The following is a 20,051-nucleotide window of genomic DNA, read 5'->3' as shown; positions in this document are numbered from 1 at the left end:
TTTTTTAGAACTGAGGACAAATATAACTGTTTCTTGTAGCTCTTGTGTAAGCGGGTGGTTATTGAACGCTCAGCTGTCTATTCTTACGTGAATTCAGTGGCATAGGACAAAACAGGTACTTTGTGTTTCCCTAAGTTTTATGTACAGATTGCCGCCAGAGTGTAGTAAGGACACCAGGGTGTCATGCTGAGAAAGGTGATTGTGCAGAATTCACATTTGCTTTTCAGTCTCTGTTTTCCATGGTTTCTTTTCTGGTGTTGCTCCTACGGTATCCAACTGATCATTGTTTATTTGGAAATGGTAAGCCCTACTAATAAGATTAGGAGTTTGTTGAAACCGGGTGTAATCTCTCTATTAAATTGATGTGTTACTGGCAAGGTAGACTCCATTTGGGTACTGAAAATAGGGAAAGAAAGATACTTGTCTCTCCATCCAACGGACTTCTTTGAAGCCAAGGGCCAAATAGATGATGAACCTGTTGGGATCCTGCTTCTGATTGTTTTATCTTTAGAAGGCCTAGAACGATAGGAGTTTGGCTAAATATAGGTCTCATCACCTTACTGTACCAACCAAGACTTTTTTCCAGCTACATTTTAAAAAAATTCTTTTCCATTGCCTTACTAAGCTGAACAAAAGGCCCTTGATACAGGCTCTGAAATTAATGATTCACATCCACTCATCTGCCCCCTTCATCCAAAGGATTTGGTGATTTTTTTTTTAAGAGTACTTAATTTATATAAAGCCCCAGAAGGGCTGGCTCACATTTTAGACAGATTATTGCTTTACAAATCTACTTATCTTTAATTCAGAAGATGTAATTTATAGAAGTACAAAATGTTTTCCAACTTTGATAAGGTCTTTATTTATTTTTACTTAATATTGTCTGTGATCCATCTTCCAGCTCTTGTTCTCATACATCACTAGCTCTCTTTCCTGTTTTAAGATTTTTCTTTCCTTTAGCAACCCTCCTCCCCATCCCCCAACTCCTTTAGCTCTGGATAAATATGCTCAGTAGAACTTATGGGAATAGTTATTAGCACTGTTTAGAGCAACCTTTTAAAGGACTTATCATGGAGTCGCTTAAAGCCAAGTAATAATTCTGAATTTACTAATTTTTACTAGTGCTGATGGCCCTTTGTCAATGATGACAATGATTTTTTAAAAATTTGGTGTGGATGGTTAATTTATGTAACAGTTTCATAAAACTGATTTGATGAGCTCTGGGAAAAAAAAGGGTAGGAGGGATTAGGACTTAGTTTCTAGTCTTGCCTTTAACATCTTGGCTTCTTCGTGTCTGTGACCTGGGGGGCATTGAAGAGACGCTTCAGGAAATACAACTGCAGGATCCCAGAAAGGACAATAACTATACTCTGGGCTGTTGACCACCAGTTCACATAGTTATAGTTTGACTGGAGAATGAAAAAGTCAGACCCTTTCCTCATGCGGGCAAAATTGTAGTACCTCCACATGTGAAAGATATTCATCTGGACCTTTCGTGTACTCTCCTAAGGAAAAAGAAGATGAAAGAGGGTAAAGAAGGGTTCGTGTAGGTGGTCCCCAGTATTAATCCAAGCTGTCTCATGTAGCTTACACACTGGGCAGATGTTTTTCCCCATTGTGAAGTGAACAGCCTACATTGTTGCATATGCAGAATGTTTTTAGGCATCTGCAGATGTTTGTTCACCAAATGCTTAGGCTGATTATATGACAAGTTAAACCAGCATCAGAAGCCTAGAGCTTCCTTAAGTTCTTCAGAAATACATATTTATACTACCCTCTCCTACATACTGATCATAAGAGTAATTTTAAACTTGGGGAATACCCAGGTTATCTGGTTTCACCCTTTATTTTATTAATGAAAAAACCAAAGCCCAGAGAGATCAACTGATTTGCCCACCTAGGGCTACAATCACTCATCACTCTTACCACAATGCATCCACTTTCTTTTTTTTTTTTTTTGTCCCTGAGGCAATTGGAGTTAAGTGACTTGCTCAGGATTACACAGCTAGTAAGTATCTTGTGTCTGAGGTTGGATTTGAACGCAGGTCCTCATGATTCCAAAGCCAGTGCTATATCCACTGGGCCACCTAGCTGCCCCAGTGCATCCACCTTCTATGCTACCTCTGAATCCTTTCATGGTTGGAGATAAATAGCATTCCCCTCAATAATAATGTAACCTAAAGCTAAGACATTCTCTCCCAAACGAGCTGTCTGTTTCACATTTAGTGTTAGGGTTGAGGCATCTTCAGTACAACAAAGTGGGTGACTTGGAGAATCCAAAATTGAGTAACTATCCTATTCTAGACCTTGCCCACAAGACCATAATTTCCTACCATCCTTTCTCCAGACTTCATTTCCAATCCCTTTTTCCTTTATGAAAAAATGTGTTCATAAGCAGTTTCTGTCACAGTATGTAAATGTTTCCACCTTTGGAGCATTCATTACCTCAATGGCATCCAGAGTATCATTCAGTTTTTGTCTCTCCTCATTCTTCTGATTATTCGCCATGTCAGCTCCCTCATAAAAGACTCCAAAATTGAGATACACTTGGACAGTGGCAAAATGGTTATGTTGATTGCTCAGACAAAGCTGGTAAAAACCTGTAGGAATTCCCAGATGAATACTGAGTTTTCAATTTCCCAACATTACTCAAGTAAGGTTCTTATATGCCCCAAATTCCCTGGCTTTTAATCTGCTGTCCTTTATACAAAGCTCTTTAAAGCTACCTAGGAAGGAAAAAAATTGAAGTCATATTCTGATTTAATTCCATAGTTTAATAGCATTTATACTGGGTATAATAACTGTATTCCACAAGAATTTCCTTCTACCTCTTCTTTTTTCAGCAATGCATAATTACCATTTATTTAATTAAACTTCCTTGTCTCCCCCTTTGGAAGACCCCCCTTAATATAGTTCACCTTCTCTCTGGGATTAACTGATTTGTCCTGTTTTATCTTGTAGGTACATAGTTGTTTACACAGTCTTTCCCCATTTAGATTATGAGTTACTGGAGGGTGGGGATTTTTTTCCTTTCTTTGTATCCCTTAGGATAGTACCTAGCACAAAGCAAATGCTTTAGTCTGAGTTAGCTTGTTCAATAATGATCAAAAGTTTGTCTCCTGAATAGATTCACCTACTTTTCTGAACCATGCATTTTGCAGAGTTAACAAGGTCTTTTGTCCCCTACCTGGATTTCAGAGATGGGCTTTCTCCACCTTCTATACCTTTACATAAGTGGTCTCCTGTGCCTCCTTTCCTATGGAAAACACTTCTTTCCCACATCAGCTTTTTAGAATTCCTATCTTCCTTGAAAGCACAACTCAAGAACCACATCCTTTATGAATCCTTTTAAAGTGCTATCTACCTGAAGGGACAGCTAGGTGGCTAGCTGGATCTCTATCCAACTGGGCTGGATATGCTGGGCCTGGAGTCAGGATGACCCAAGTTCAAATCCATCCTCAACCACTTATAGTGGCTGTGAGACCCTGGGCAGGTCACTTAACCCTTAACCCTGTTTGCTTCAGTTTCCTCATCCATAAAATGAGCTGGAGAAGGAAACGGCAAACCACTGCAGTATCTACCAAGAAAAACTCAAATGGGGTCATGTAGAGTTGAACATGACTAAAATCACAACAAATCTACCTGAAATTGCCTTGTATACTTTGTATTTATTTCTTCATAACAATGAATCTCTCCCCAGAAGAATGTAAGCTCCTTGAGGGCAGGGAATGGGATGTCTCATTCTTTGCTTTTGTATCTACAATACTAGACATAACCAGTGGTCACCCACCTTGTCACAATGGTATCTGCGAAATTTTAAAAGATGAGGGAAACCCTTAGCACATGGAAGACTGCTGCTCTCAGGTTTATGGGAGTACATGACTAGGGACCACTCGTATCCTTCCAAGTATCTAATACTTTCAATACTATCGCGTATCCCTAGAGCCTCGCACTTAATAAATGTTTAAATGAACTTGTCATTTCCGTGTCACTCTAGGAAAAAACAAACCTTAATCTCAATACCCCCCTAGATGTTTTGCTCAGTTCTCTAGAAACCACAGACAGAGGCGACAAGATGGGGTGACTGAAGAGGCAGCTACTGTACTACTGAGCACAGACCTGTCTCTTTGGTAGAAAAGTTGATCTGGCCTCGGATATCCTGGGATTTATCAATGAGAAAACCTTTTGGAGTATGTGCGGTGGCAGTAATATGACGGCCGTGTAAAAGTCCCATTGTCCGCTGGACCTGCCAAGATATGGAGAGCAAGGAGAAGAATGTCTAGGTGTGAGCTTCTTAAAACCTGGGAATTTTCATTTTGTCTTTCTGTCACCAACATCTAGTGCAGTGCCTTGGAGCACAGTGGACACAAAAGAAACCTTTGTTGAACTGGACTGATTTATAACAGTCAGAAATGAGAAGATATAGAGATCTCAGCAACCAAATGCAAGCCCCATCTGAGCAGGTCAACAGGTCTGAGCTTACAAAACTGAGCTATTGGGCCATATTTATGCCCTTTCACCACTTTAAGAAAAGTCATGTGATGATAAATCTGTAATTTAATTAGATATCTTCAAAATAGGGCTCACCTTTTTGAATTGAATTAGCATCGAAAGCAGCTTTTATACCCTTCACCATATACTCATTGCTTGGACTTGATGTCCAAATATCAGTGTGTGTGTGTATGTGATTGTGTGTATGTGTGTGTGTATACACACATGTACACATTTATCCATACACATATATACAAACACATACATATAATCCATATACATATATACACATACATTTTTTCAATCATCAAAAATCCATCTTTCTCCCATAAAGAAAGAAAAACAAAACTCCTATTACACACATCTACAGTCAAGCAAAATTCTCACATTGGCTATGTTCCCTCCTACCCCCAGAGTCTCAGTTTTCACTATGAGCCCATCCCCTTTCTATTAGGAAGTGAGTAGCATGTTTTATCATTAGTCTTATGGGATTGTGTGTGATCATTACACTGATCAGAGTTCCTAAGTCTTTCAAAGTTATTTGTCTTTACAATGCTGTTGTTAACTGTTTAATACATTCTTATAGTCTGCTCACTTCATTCTCAATCAATTCATATATGCCTTCCCAGGTTTCTCTGAAACCATTCCCTTCATCATTTCTTACAACACAGTAATATTCCATTATACTTCTATAACATGATTTATTCAGCCTTTCTGTAATTGATGAATGCTCTTTAAGAGTTGCTATACATATTTTTGTACATTTGGCTCCTTTTCCTCTTTGATCTCATTGGGGTATAGTTTCAGGTTGTTTTCAAGAATGGCTGGACCAGTTGACAGCACAACAGTGCATTCATGTACCTGTTTTCCTATAGCCCCTTCAGCATTTGTACTTTTCCTTTTTTGTAAACTTTGCCAATTTGAGGGAGATGAGGTGGAACCTCAGAGTTATTTTAACTTGCATTTCTCTGATAATAATTTAAAGTATTTTTCATGTCACTATGGATAGCTTGGATTTCTCCCTCTGAAAACTTTATTTATAGTTGTGATGGGAATTTTAAATTTCCCTATTTATTTTTTTATTGTTTAGGGCTCAGGGCCATTCCTCCTACAACTTTTGGTTAACCGAAAGTCTGTCTTCTGTTAATGTTAATAACATAACCTGACTAAAACCTGACTTATGGAAAAATAATGTTAAAGAAAGACTTCTGACATTCCCAAGGTAAGAAACCAAATGAGAGGAAGAAGGGAATAGAGCATCTTTAAAACCTCCCCACAAAAATTTTACTTGTGGAAGAATTTTCCTGACATGTACATCTCAATCAGTACATTGTGTACTCTCTAAATGTAGTTTAATCAGTAACCTGACTTAGTTTCCCTATAGAGTTTATTAAACTAGGTTTGATTCCTTAGGGGATATATGAGATTTAGTTAAACTCTGTTTAACTAAGTTTGTTCAACTTTTATGACATTGAAGGAAGCAAGGAATTATGAATGTCTTTAAAAAAAAACCTTTTGGGGCAGCTAAGTGGTACAGTGGATACAGCACTGACCCTGGAGTCGGGAGGACCTGAGTTCAAATCCAGCCTCAAACATTTAGTTGTGTGACTCTGGGTAAGTCACTTAACCCCAATTGCCTCACCAAAAAAAAAAAAAAAAAAGAAAGAATGAAATTAGAAGATAGTCTCCAATGCATCTTTTAGGGGCAGGTAGGTGGTGTAGTGGATAGAGCTCCGGCCTTGGAGGCAGGAGGACCTGAGTTCAAATCTGGCCTCATACGACATGTACTAGCTGTGTGACCCTGCGCAAGTCACTTAACCCCAATTACCTCACCAAAAAAGCAAAAACAAACAAAAAACAAAAAAAAAAATTTATATCCTAAAAGTTTGTGTGAGATTGCAATATGTAAAAGAATTTATTTCTCTGTCACTCTGACATTAATTATGTATATAAAAGCCACTTTAGAATCCTAATCTTTGTTAACTTTATTTTTTTGAATCCTGAACCTGTGCCTAAGCGTAATAAAACCTAAGTTTTTGCCTTTATTATTTTTGCTTGGTAGTAGATTTATTTCAGCAGCAGTAACTGACCACATGAACACAAAGAGGGGCTATTCCTCCCATGACACAGCCTTTGACCATTTATCATTTGGGGAATGGCTCTTATTCTTATACATTTGAATCACTTTCTTACATATCTTCAAGATGAGATCTGTATCAGGGAAATTTGCTGTGAACAGTTTTTTTCCCCATTTACAGGCTTTTCTTCTCATTTTAGCTGAGTTAGTTTTGTTTGTGCAAAACCTTTTTAATTTTATATAATCAAAATTGTCCATTTCACCTTTTGTGATCCTCTCTGACTCTTTCTCGGTCACGAACTCTTCCCCATCCATAGATCGGACAGATAATTTCTTCCGTGTCCCTCTAATTTGTTTATGTCGTGTTTTCACCTTTCTCAGAGTTTGTTTTGTTGAGGAGTAATCACTCCCTTAATCTACTCTTCCTCTTCTTGCCCTCTCTGTCTTTTCCCCTAACCTACCTCTTTCCCTATTGAGTGAAATGTATTTCTTTACCCTCCTGTGTGTATATATATTCTTACCTCCTTTGATCAGTTCAGGTAACCATAAGATTCAAATGTTGCCTGTTCCCCTCACCCATTCCTCCTTGTTCATATAGACTTCTCCTTGCACATTCCAATTATGAGATAATTTTCCACATCTTTCCTTTCCCTTTGCCACTTCTTCTCCACCCCACCAGTTCATTTCTCTTCCCACTCCTTTCCAATCTTCTTTTAAGATCATCAAAACATCCAAACAGAACCATTCCCAAGCCCTCTGTCTAGTAAGATTCCTATGACCCCTGATGATGATAAGTTTTCAATGGATGTTTTATCTCCCCATATAAGAATGTAAACAGTTTAACCTTGTTGAGCCCCTTAAGATTGTTCTCTCATTTACCTTTTTATGTTTCTCTTCTTCTACCTTTTTTTGTTTATCTTTTTATGTTTCTCTTGACTCCTGTGTTAGAATTTCAAAGTTTCTGTGCAGTTCTGGTCTTTTCATCAGGATTGCTTAGAAATTCTCTATTTCAGGGTTCAACAAACCTTGGCCCACGAGCCAACTCCATCCCACCGACTGTTTTTGTACAGACCATTTAGCTCACAGGCTATACAAAAACAGACAGCAGACTAGATTTGGACTGAAACTTATTGCCAACCCCTGGTCTATTTCATTAAAGGTCTATTTTTCTGCCCTGTCTAAGACTGTACTCAGTCTTGCTGGCTAAATTATTTTTGGTTGTAAGCATATATCTTTTGCCTTAAGCACATATGAGATTCTACAAATGGGAAAAGGACCCACATGTGCAAAAATATTCATAGCAGCTCTTTTTGTGGTGGCAAAGAATTGGAAATTGAGAGGATGCCCATCATTTGGGGAATGGCTGAGCAAGTTGTGCTATATGAATGTGATGGAATACTATATGTGCTATAAGAAATGATGAACAGGCTGACTTCAGAAAAACCTGGAAAGACTTGTATGGTCTGATGCTGAGTGAAGTGAGCAGAACCAAGAGAATGTTGTACACAATAACAGCCACGTTGTACAGTGACTAATATTGATAAACTTAACCCGTCCTGGCAATACAAGGATCTAAGACATCTCCAGAGGCCTTGTGATGGAAAATGCTATCCACATCCAAAGAAAGAACTATGGAAGTTGAATTGCTACTTTTTTTTTCTTCTCTTCTGTTGAGTTTTGTTTTCTCTTTCTGATGGTTCCTCCTATTGGTTTTAATTTTTACTTACAACATCACTAATGTGAAAATCTGTTTAATATGAATGTAAATGTATAGCCTATATCAGATTGTGTGCTGTCTTGGGGAGGGTGGTGGGGAGGAAGGGGGAGAAAAATTTTAAACTCAAAAGCATATAGAAGTGATTATTGAGAAATCAAAATAAATTAATTTTAAAAAAAGCATATATGAGATTCTAAGCTTTCCGGTCCTTTGTACTGGTGACTGCTAAGTCATGATCCTGACTGTAGTTCCTCAGTAACTGAATTCTTTATTTCTGGCTGCTTGCAGCATTTTTTCTTTGACCTGGAAGCTCTGGATTTTGGATATAATGTTTCCAGGAGTTTTTATTTGGGGATTTCTTTCAGGAAGCAATCAGTAGATTCTTTCTATTTACATTGTGCTCTCTGTTCTAAGAGATCTGGACAGTTTTCTTTTATAATTTCATGATATATAATGGCCATTATTTTTTTTTACTTTGATCATAGCTTTTTAAAATTACCTCTTCTCAATCTGCTTTCCAGGTCCGTTGTCATTGTAATAAGATATCTTACATTTTCTTCTATTTCTTTCAGTCTTTTGACTTCATTTTAACATTTCTTTTGTCTCAGTGATTCAAGACAATTCCAAAGGACTTATGATGAAAAATGCCATTCATCTCCAGAGAAAGGCCTTCTGAATGCATATCCAAGCATTTTTTTTAACTTTCTTTATTTTTCTTGAAGGTTTTTTGATCTGTATTTTCTTTCACAACATGACTAATATGGAAATAGATGACTGCACATGCATAACCTCTAGAAATCATTTGCCCTCTCAATGAGGAGGGAGGAAAGGGAGCTTTCGAGAAAGGGAATTTGGAAGTCAAAATGTAAAAAAAGAATGTTAAAATTGTTTTTTTATGTAATTGGGGGAAAATATTAAATTAAAAAATTGAAAAATAAAAAAAATATTTATTTTGTCTCATGGAGTCATTATTTTTATTTAGTCCATTCTAATTTTCAACCAGTAATTTTCAGGTAAGGTTTTGCATTTCTTGTGCCAAGCTATTAATTCCCTTTCCAATTTTTTTCTATAACTCTCATTTATTTTCCATTTTCTACCTCTAGTGCTCTCATTTCATTTATACTTTAAAAAAATTTTTTTTAAACTTAAAGTTTGTATGAGATTACAATATGTAAAAGAATTTATTTCTCTGTCACTCTGACATTAATTTTGTCTATAAAAGCCACTTTAGAATCCTAATCTGGCTCAACATTATTTTTTTGACTCCTAAACCTGTGCATAAGCATAATAAAAATTCCTTTCATTTTTTCCAGGAATTCTATTTGTACTCGTGCCCAGACTGTGTTTTTGAAGCTTTTCTTGTAGATGTTTTGAAGTCATTCTCCTCTGGGTTTATATTTTGAGCATCTCTGTCACTTTAAAGCTTTATATGGTGAGATTTTTTTTTCCTTATTCTTCCAGCCAACTTCCTGACTTTGGACTTTGTGTTAGGGCAAGTTCTGTACACTGCTGGTGGGAACATCTGAGCTGATCCTGCTGCTGCTTATTGGGGATATTAAGTGTTGTTATTCCAGGACTTCAGGGACAGCTCAGTCTGGTGAACCCGAAAGTTTTCTGCTCCCAAAGTGATGATTCTAGGCGAAGTTTGATTGCTGTCCTCCTGGTCTCACCTCTGCAAGTTCCTAGTCTAGGTTTGGGTTTATGTAGTATGTCTGTAGACTTGCCCCGGTCAGAGTTCCAGTAGACTATTGTTGACTCGGCCACTATCAGCCAGCCAGAAAGCTCTTCTGGTTCAGAATAACAGAATTGCAGACTCTCCTGTGGTTAGGAATTTCTGCCCTGGATGGTCTTCTATAGGCTTCAAACTAAAGGGTGGAACTGAGACTGCACTCTACTTCTGGGGTCTGGGCCACTTGTTTCTGAACTTGCTCCTTGTTTAGTACACAGCCCAAGGGTCAGCAGTTATCCCTTACTCCTAGATACCACCCCTAGGTGCTTGTGTCCTCCTCAGTCAGCCCTGGAACTGGACAGTGAGTTAAATAGGCAGGCTCCTCCTGACAGCTGGTACCTGTTCTTAAATCCAGCACAAGGTTATACCTGGCTCTGGATCAGTGACTTCATCTTGACCTGGTGGATGCCTCTCCTTATGCTGAAATGTTCCACTTGGCCACTCCTGGCTAGACCCCATCCTAGTGTCCACAGACCTCTCTGTCTCCTCATGCTGACCTGGGTTCAAAAAAGTGACTTGTGATTTTTTTTTCTTGGATTTCCCAATGGACTTGGTGTGGTGTGTTTTCTAGGTCTGTTTGGAGGCGTTGCGGAGGAGAGGTTAGCTCTATTTTTTCCTGCTTCTTTACCATTTTGGCTCCTCCTTTAATATCAAGATTAGGTAATATCTTCAATTAAGCAGCATATTGCATGACCTCGGGTCAATTGGCCGGAGCTAGGGATTTTGAGGAAAGAATATGTCATCATAATGTATGGTCTTTGGACATTTTCCAGGCAATGGTTTATATCAGCAGTTCTCAGGACTCCTTTATGCTCTTAAAAACTGAGGACCTCCCCCCGCCCAAAAAAGAAAAAGTTTTTGTTTATGTGGGTTATGTCTATTGATATTTACCATATTAGAAATTCAGATGTACTAGTATTACTATGAAAATAGTTTTGAACTTGAAGATCCCCTTGTCTTACTGAACAAAGGGTGTGCTAGAGTCAGCTTATCCTGGTACATGAGAGTCAATTGTTAAATTTTCAGTGTGAGCATTTACAACTCAAAAATCAGAAAATGCTGTAAATAAGGGCTTGATTTGTTCTTTTGTTGTCTAGACTTTTTCAAAAAAGCAAGGAAGAAAACATTAATAATGCAGGTTAAACTAGAAAGTGTGTTGCGTGCTTTCAAAGAGTCAGGGAACCCAGGTAAGTTTTTTTTTGGACAGAGGGCACTAGTAGGTGAAGGGACCAGGAAAGGTTTCATGAAGGTATCACCAGTAGAATTTTGAAAGGAACTATGGTTTCTATGAGGTAGAGGTAAGGAGGGAGTGCATTCCATGCATCATGGGGACCATCTGTGAAAAGGCATTGGGGGCAGGAGATGTATCATGTGTGAGGTACAAATGGAACTGTAGGGCTCTTTCAGGGAAGGAACACATTGAAAGGGCAGTTGTAAATGTAGGTTGGACCAGACTATGATGGACTTTATAAGCAGAAGGGCTTACACTTCCTCACCCTCTTCAGTTCTGGAATCACGAACCATGGCCAGATCAGCTCTGCAACTGTTCCTGTTTGGGGCCGTCAATCTCTTCTTCAATGGCCCCACTCACCATTCCTATAACTTTTGGACCAAAATGCCCCTCCCTGGCCACCATTCCCCTATGTGTCTGTTCCCCTATAGTAATATAAGTTCCTTAAGGAAAAGGACTGCCTTGGTATTTTTATCTCAAGCTCTTAGCGCTGTGCTTGATGAATATATTGTAAAGCCTTTCAAAAATTTACTTTTCATTCATTCATTGTTGAGTTGCATAGTAACATGGTTAGACCTGCACTTTAGAAAATGACTTTGGCCGATGTGTGAAAGGTGAATCGAACAGGAGAGAGAGACACAAGGCAAGGAGACTTGTAGGGGGCTATTGTAGTAAGCCAAGTGAGAGGTGATGTAGACCTCACAGAATTTGGGGGTTAGAAGGGACCTTAGTAGCTACGTGGGCCAACCCACACACAAAAAGAGTCCCCACTATAGCATACCTGATAAGCGGTTGCCCTGCCTTTGCTCAAAGACCTCCAAGGAAGGCAATTCGCTACCTCTAGAGGCAGGCCATTCGTTGTTAGGAAGCTTTCTCTAGTTGCCTTTTTCCAATTTCCACCCATTGCTGCTCGTTCTGCCCTCTGGGGCCAAACAGAACAAGGCTATTCAATGCCTTTTCTAGGTCATTTTCAAATCAACAAGACTTTATTAAGTGTTTATACTATGTGCCAGGCACTGGGCTAAGCCCAGAGACAGACAGGCAAAAACATGGTCGTTGTCCTCAAAAAGCACCCAGTGCTCTAGCCTGTGAAGATCCTTTTGGATCTCAATTGTTATCCAGTGTCTTAGTTATCTCTTCTAGCTCAATGTTATTGGCAAATCTGATGAGCACCTGCGCCTTTATCCAAGTCATTGATAAAAATGTTAAACAGCACTGGACCAAGCACAGACTCCTAGAGTACTCCACTAGAGACTTCCTGCAATTTTGACATTGCTTTCTTGAGAGCATGGACCATCTCTGGCCTCTTTTTGGAGCCCCAGTGCTTAGCACAGTGCCTGGCACATAATAGGTGCTTAATAAATGTTTATTGGTTTGATTTGATCTTTAATGACTATTCTCTGAATCCTACTTTTTGACCAGTTCAGCCTCCATCTACTCAGTCCACACTGGTGCATCTTCTCCATAAGAAGATAATAAGATAGTTTGTCAAAAAGCTTTGCTAAAAATCTAGGTAAATGATATCTACATTTCTTTAATCTACTATTTTAGTAACTTTGTAAAGAATTGAAATGAAGTATTGCTTGCCTCCTCAATGGGTGGGGGAGGGCCTGGAGGAAGGGAGAGGATTAGGAATTCAAATTTTTTTTTGTTTCATTTCTTTTTTTAAAATTTATTTTGATTTATCAGTAATCACTTCTATATGCTTTTGAGTTTAAAATTTTTCTCCCCCTTCCTCCCTACCACCTTCCCCAAGATGGCGCACAATCTGATATAGGCTATACATTTACATTCATACTAAACATATGTTCACATTAGTGATGTTGTAAGTAGAAATTAAAACCAATAGGAGGAACCATCAGAAAGAGGAAACAAAACTCAACAGAGGAGAAAAAAAAGTAGCAATTCAACTTCCATAGTTCTTTCTTTGGATGTGGATAGCATTTTCCATCACAAGGCCTCTGGAGATGTCTTAGATCCTCGTATTGCCAAGAAGTGTTAAGTTTATCAATATTAGTCATTGTGCAACGTGGCTGTTATTGTGTACAACGTTCTCTTGGTTCTGCTCACTTCACTCAACATCAGACCATACAAGTCTTTCCAGGTTTTTCTGAAGTCAGCCTGTTCATCATTTCTTATAGCACATATAGTATTCCATCACATTCATATACCACAACTTGCTCAGCCATTCCCCAAATGATGGGCATCCTCTCAATTTCCAATTCTTTGCCACCACAAAAAGAGCTGCTATGAATATTTTTGTACATGTAGGTCTTTTCCCATTTGTGTGATCTCTCTGGGATATAGCCCTAGAAGTGCTATTGCTGGTCAAAGGGTATGCACATTTTTATAGCCCTTTGGGTATAGTTCCAAATTGTTCTCCAAAATGATTGGATCATTTCACAACTCCACCGACAATGCATTAGTGTTCCAATTTTCCCACATTTTCTCCAACATTTATCATTTTCCTGTTTTGTCATGTTGGCCATTTTGATAGATGTGATGTGGTACTTCAGAGTTGTTTTGATATGCATTTCTCTAATCAATAGTGATTTACAGCATTTTTTCTTATGACTATAGATGGCTTTAATTTCTTCATCTGAGAACTGTCTGTTCATATCCTTTGACTATTTATCAATTGGGGAATGGCTTGTATTCTTATAAATTTGACTTAATTTTCTATATATTTTAGAAATAAGGCCCTTATCAGAGAGACTGGTTGTAAAAATTCTTTCCCAATTTTCTACCTTCCTTCTAATCTTAGTTGCATTGGCTTTGTTTGTGCAAAAACTTTTCAATTTAATGTAATCAAAATTATCTATTTTGCTTTTTGTAATGTTCTCTGTCTCCTGTTTGGTCATGAATTCTTCTGTTCTCCATAGATCTAACAGGTAAACTATTCCTTGTTCTCCCAGTTTGCTTATAGTATCAGCCTTTATATCTAAATCATGTACCAATTTTGACTTTATTTTGGTATATGGTATGAGATTTTGGTCTATGCCTTGTTTCTGCCATACTCTTTTCCAGTTTTCCCAGCAGTTTTTTTCAAAGAGTGGGTTCTTATCCCAGAAGCTGGGGTCTTTGGGTTTATCAAATAATAGATTACTACAGTCATTCCTATTCCACTGATTCACCACTCTATTTCTTAGCCAATACCAAGCAGTTTTGATGATTGCTGCTTTATAGTACAATTTAAGATCTGGAATGTCTAGGACACCTTCCCCTTCATTTCTTTTCATTAGTAATCTTGATATTCTGGACCTTTTGTTCTTCCAAATGAATCTTGTTATTATTTTTTCTAACTCTATAAAATAATGTTTTGGTATTTTGATTGGTATGGCACCGAATTTAAGTAAATTAGCTTGGGTAGAATTGTCATTTTATTAAATTAGCTCGGCCTACCCATGAGCAACTGATGTTTTTCCAATTATTTAGATCTGACTTTATCTGTGTGAAAAGTGTTTTGTAATTGTGTTCATAGAGTTCCTGGGTTTGTTTCAGGAGGTAGACTCCTAAATATTTTATATTGTCTACAGTAAGTTTAAATGGAGTTTCTCTTTCTATCTCTTGCTGTTGGACTTTGTTGGTAATATATAGAAATGCTGATGATTTATGTGGGTAGGAATTCAAATTTTAAAAAATGAATATTTAAAATAAATAAATTTATTTTGAAAAAAAATTTTTTTAATTGAAATGAAGTTAGTTTGGTACGACCTGTTGATAAAGCTAGGCTGGCTCTTTGTAATCACCAATTCCCTTTCTAGGTATTCACCAATCATCCCTACAGTGATCCTTTTAGAATTTTCCCAGGAATCAAAGTTAAATTCACCACCCTATAGTCTGGAAATTCTATTCTCTTCCTTCTTTGGAAACTGGGACATTCGCCTTTCTCCAATCCTGTGACTCCTCTCCTATTTTCCATGATTTTTCAGATGTCACTGATGGTGGCTCAGCTGTCATGTTTGCCAATTCTTTCAGGAGCCAAAATGGTGGTTCATTTGAGCCGGGTGACTTGAATTCATCGAGGACAGCTCAGCATTCTCTTACTGTCTCCTTACTTTTCTTGGGTATCAACTATTAGTGATTTTTATTCTATCATTTCCAGTTTAAAAGCAATTCTCGGGGCAGGTAGGTGGTGCAGTGGAGAAAGCACTGGTCCTCAAGTCAGGAGGACTTGAGTTTAAATCTGGCCTGAGACCAAACACTTGACACTTACTAGCTGTGTGACCCTGGGCAAGTCACTTAACCCCAATTGCCTTAAAAAAAAAAAAGCAATTCTCCTTTTCAGAGAAAACATAAACAAGAGTTGAACAGCATTCCCTTCTTTGTATTGTTAGTTATCATCATCTACCCCAAGCAAAAGTTCCATCCCTTCTTTGGTTTTCCTTTTTCTCCCAATAGAGCTATAAATAAATAAATCAATGAATGAATGAATGAATGAAATTTGTTGTCTTTAGCTTTCCTGGCCAGCCTCAGCTCATTCTGAGCTTCAGCATTACAACATAATTTTCGTAATAGATTTTTATTGTTATCTTTATTTTCACATTGCCTCCATTTCCCTCTGTATGCCTTCTCCTCCCCCCTTCCAGGGAGGCATCTCTTATAATAATAATTTTTAAAAAATAAAGAAAAAGAAAACAAAAACAATTAGTAAAACTGGTCAATAAATGGGAAAAAAATCCTAGGTTATGGTGTTCACACTCCCTGGGGCATATTCCCTCCCTTTTACCACTAATCCCCAAACCACTGCAAACGAGCATGGGGAGGTGTCTGGACCCCTTAGTCAACACTCCAACATTTAGCATGGGGCCTGGCACATAGCAGGTGTTTAATAAATGCTTGTTGACTTGACACTACTTTAAAAGACTGTTCCATGATTTTATATTCACCCAATTGGCCTTGATATTCCACCTTCTACACATTTCTTTTTAAAAATCACATTATTTTCTTCTGACAAAACCCATTTTTTCTCTTCACTGGAATTTTCCCTTTGTGTCTTCTGAATTTAATTCCTGAGCATCTTCCTTTCCTCCTGGGTTAACTTTCTCCTGTAGTATATTTTAGTCCATGAGTTTCTATTTATCTTTCCTCAAACCCTTTGAAATCTGCTTTCCCCAGTTCTAGAGTACATGTCATATCATGCCTGATTTCCTATCCTCTTCACAAGTAAGAGGTAATGGAGGGAGAGGAGATGGTGTGGGAAGCTTAAAGAAAGGTTTAGAACAGCCTCTATGGGGAGGGAGTAAAAGAACTGATTGTCTTTTAATTAATTATAGAGTCAAGATGGGCAAGAGAGGAGAATGAGATTAGAATGTGTATGATGTTCAGAGAGAGTACTGAGAGATGGACGGTCTGGATGTTTTATTAGGATATATAATGAGTTTAGGAGGGGGAAGGCAGAGGGAGAGATGGAATTAGAGAGGTTAGGATCTGATGGCAGGAATGTCCGAGTTTTTCATTTTGGAAGTTGATCTCTTGTGGGTCAAGGGCCTGACCATCCCTGTGTGCAGCTGAGATGAAATGGAGAAGTATGTCATGAGAGTTTGAAGTGGGGGAGACTGAGGAATTGGGTCATTTAGGTGTCTGGGGGTAATTCATTTTTTCAGCAGAATTCATGACAGTCACACACGTTTACTAGCATTTATGCATTTATACAGGTTTGCAGAATGCTTTCTTCACAACCCACCTCCCCCGTGACATAGTTATAATGACCCCAGGAGCAGCCTCCCTATGCCCCACCTAAAGAAGCCCCAGAGAAGCTCTAAAATCCCTCAGTCACCTTGTCAGATAGTAACGAGATCATTATTAGCAATATTAGTCCCAAACCCCTTCCTCACCAGAGCTAAGGGAGGCTGAATATTGACTGGCCACCAATTCCCCATGAATCTTCCTTCCCATTGGCATGAATCCGCACCAACACCCAGATCCTTGTTCCCTTCCCCCAATGCCTGGTCTCGTGTAAAAGAACCTTGCCACATAGGAACCCTTTAAAAACCAAACAGACTTTATTGGTTTGTGGGGTGGAGTGATGTTGCCCCATTCCCTCTAGGTCCTCAGCAGGGTGTGACCAATTACACCTGAGGCTCCACCATCCTCCCTAACTATACTTTATATTGCATGTCCCCTCACTAGAGCTGGCTTGCTTTACTGTCCTGTGACCTCCATGTTTCCTTGTACTGGACCTCTGTATTCTGAACCTTCCTAATTCTGCATTCATACAGGGATATGGGAATTACTGGACCCATTTTACAGATGAGAAAATTTAGATTAGCATCATCTCTCAAAATCAAAATTTAGCTTATCATCATCTCATCAGAATCTCATCACACAGCTTATAAACATCAGGTGGAATTTGAACCCAGATCATCTGGGTCCATGGCCAGTGCTAGATCGACTACATAATCCTCAGCTGTTTCCAGAGGGTATGGAATTGAGTTACCCTCCTATGACACAGGCCTTGAATAAAACAGGGTAGGGTATGGCCTGTAACTAAGTGGACCCTCCAGCCTCAGTTGTATCAGGCTATATGCACAATTTTTGGTTTTGTCCTTGCTGGAATGTTCTAGAATTAAATTATCTCATTAAGTTCAAATGTGAGACAGCCACTACCTGGCTCACCTTTGCTGCTTAACAGCCTGTGCTTATAGAAAGTACAGCCTGGGCAACTCGTCTTCACTGCAGGTACAAGGTGAGCTCCGAAGCAGAGTAACGTGCCTTTGTGGAATTTCACAGATAAGAAGTAACTGTGCCTTTGTGGAATTTCACAGATAAGAAGTAACTGCCGTGTGAGTGTGGAATGGGATTTACACAGGCTTTTGTTGTGCAAACAGGAGTCGGGAAGGAACAGCTTTCAAAGGCTGTTATGAGAATGTGTGACAGACAACAAAGGAAACGTAACAGCAACCACACTGGATTAGAATCGGGGGTTGGCAAGGCAAACTAGAGCCAAGAGCGGTACTTAAAGATGTAAAATCTGGGTGGCTGGGCCGTGGTTTGCTGATCCTTGGATTAGACAATTAGAAATTTACTCAGTCCCTTGAATACGTGGCCTTATAAGGCTACTCAAAGCTGGAACAGTGGTCCTTTCGATGCTTTCCTACTTATCTGCTTGCTAGGTAAGGCACTTATGCTCTGAGCGCGTTTCCTCATGGGTCAAATGGGGATTAGGGCTAGCGCCGACTTCACAGGGTAGAACTAAATGAGATAACACACATGAAGTACTTTTGAAACTTTAAGCACTATATAAATCTCAACTGTTTTTACTGTTGTTACTTCAGTTACTCAGCTGCCCTGATTGTACCATCTTATACCAAATTCTTCTTCCCAATCATTTGTTTGCCAGCACCATTCAGAAACCATCAAGTCTCAAATAGGATTTCAAATAACATGAAATGGGGATCTGTATGGACACATACCGTGAACAAATCGATTTGGTTGAATCTTTCCACTGGTGATATCTGAATACATTTAAAAATCTCTTAAGGTAAGAGAAATGAGTGACCAGGGCAATCTGGATTCCTTTCTATGGCTGAAGAAAGATCTACGGCTTCTCTCTTATGCCATATGTTCAACCCTCCTTGGTGTGATGAGTAATCCTTTTGCTGGGGACTCCAATTAGAACGAGATGCCAGGCTAGTAAGTGATATCAGGGTGAAGGGAACATAGCCTCCCTCTAGAAGAATAAATAATCAAAACTCCTACTTGACAAGGGAAGCTCCTCGGGGACCCACCTCATAATTGAAGTAAAAGTATCCACTTTGGTGAGCAAACTGCCAGAAGCATTCTGTTCCTCCTGGTGAGACCATGATGGCAAAATCGTAGCGATCGGCTCCACGAAAAAGTGTTTGGTCAGTGAGGCCACTTAAGGGCTCTGTCTTCTGTCCTCTGGCCAACAGCACCAGATTTAGGAATGGCACTACAACCACAAAGAGGGAAGGAGACATGCTGCTTCTTCCAGAATCCAGATGCTTTGCTTGGAGCAGAGCAGGGGACAATGAGTTTTGGCCACTGTTGGGGTAATAATTAACTTCACTCATCCCTCCTCTGCCAATTGGAGTTCCCCACACATTGAGGACCTTGGGTTACGCATATTGCCTCTAAAGTATGGGACACTTAAAGTGACTGGCTGAGGCTCTTTCTAGTTTTAGAAAAAACAAATGGTTTTAAGTCCTGGGGCATACTGGCTAAAAACAGAGCATACTGCCAACCATCATTAGCAAACTGTAATTTTTTTATTTCAACTTACTTGGGAGACTGAGTAAATTTAGAGTATAATCCCTAAGTAAATGAACAAGTAAGTTTCTTGCGTATAGTTTTCTATTACTATCTGTTTAGAACTGCCAGCTTTTAAAGATGAGTTCTAGGGGCAGCCAGGTGGCGCTGTGATAGAGCTCTGGCCTTGGAGTCTGGAGGACCTAAGGTCAAATCTGGCCTCAGACACTTGACATGTATTAGCTGTGTGACCCTGGTCAAGTCACTTAACCCCGATTGCCTTACCAAAAAGCAAAAATAAATAAATAACGATGAGTTCTAATCTCAGTTCTTATCCCAACTACTCCTTAGTCCCAATTTCCTCAATTGTTAAAGAAAAGGGTTAGACACTTAAAGATGATTTGAGACCCTGTCTAGATGTGGGATTTTGAATATGCATTCTGCCCTTGCTGCTCCCCAGGGGCAGAGGGGGCAAGATGTTGTGACATGCTCCCACCCCATGGCTAGACAGAAAATGAGAGAACTCTGCAGGCAATACCAATTGGAGCAGTTTTAAAGGCAAGATGCTTGATATCTGTGACAATCCATGATGTAT

The 20,051-nt window shown here is 39.0% G+C and overlaps 1 protein-coding gene across 1 annotated transcript; it reads right to left on the bottom strand.

Moving 5' to 3' along the window:
* Positions 1–138: 138 nt before the first annotated feature.
* Positions 139–19,188, bottom strand: TMED6 (transmembrane p24 trafficking protein 6). The gene is made up of 4 exons (XM_027847659.1): positions 18,976–19,188; positions 4,120–4,246; positions 2,446–2,600; positions 139–1,505 (listed from the first exon to the last, which is right to left on the bottom strand). Exons 1-4 carry the CDS (start codon positions 19,186–19,188, stop codon positions 1,272–1,274), a joined length of 729 nt encoding a protein of 242 aa, XP_027703460.1. The 3' UTR covers positions 139–1,271.
* Between the last annotated feature and the right edge of the window lie 863 nt (positions 19,189–20,051).

The sequence above is a fragment of the Vombatus ursinus genome, unplaced genomic scaffold (genome assembly GCF_900497805.2).
Source record: "Vombatus ursinus unplaced genomic scaffold, bare-nosed wombat genome assembly UNPS02005286.1, whole genome shotgun sequence".
In the NCBI taxonomy this organism is placed as follows: domain Eukaryota; kingdom Metazoa; phylum Chordata; class Mammalia; order Diprotodontia; family Vombatidae; genus Vombatus; species Vombatus ursinus.
This window is presented reverse-complemented; position numbering and strand designations above follow the sequence as displayed.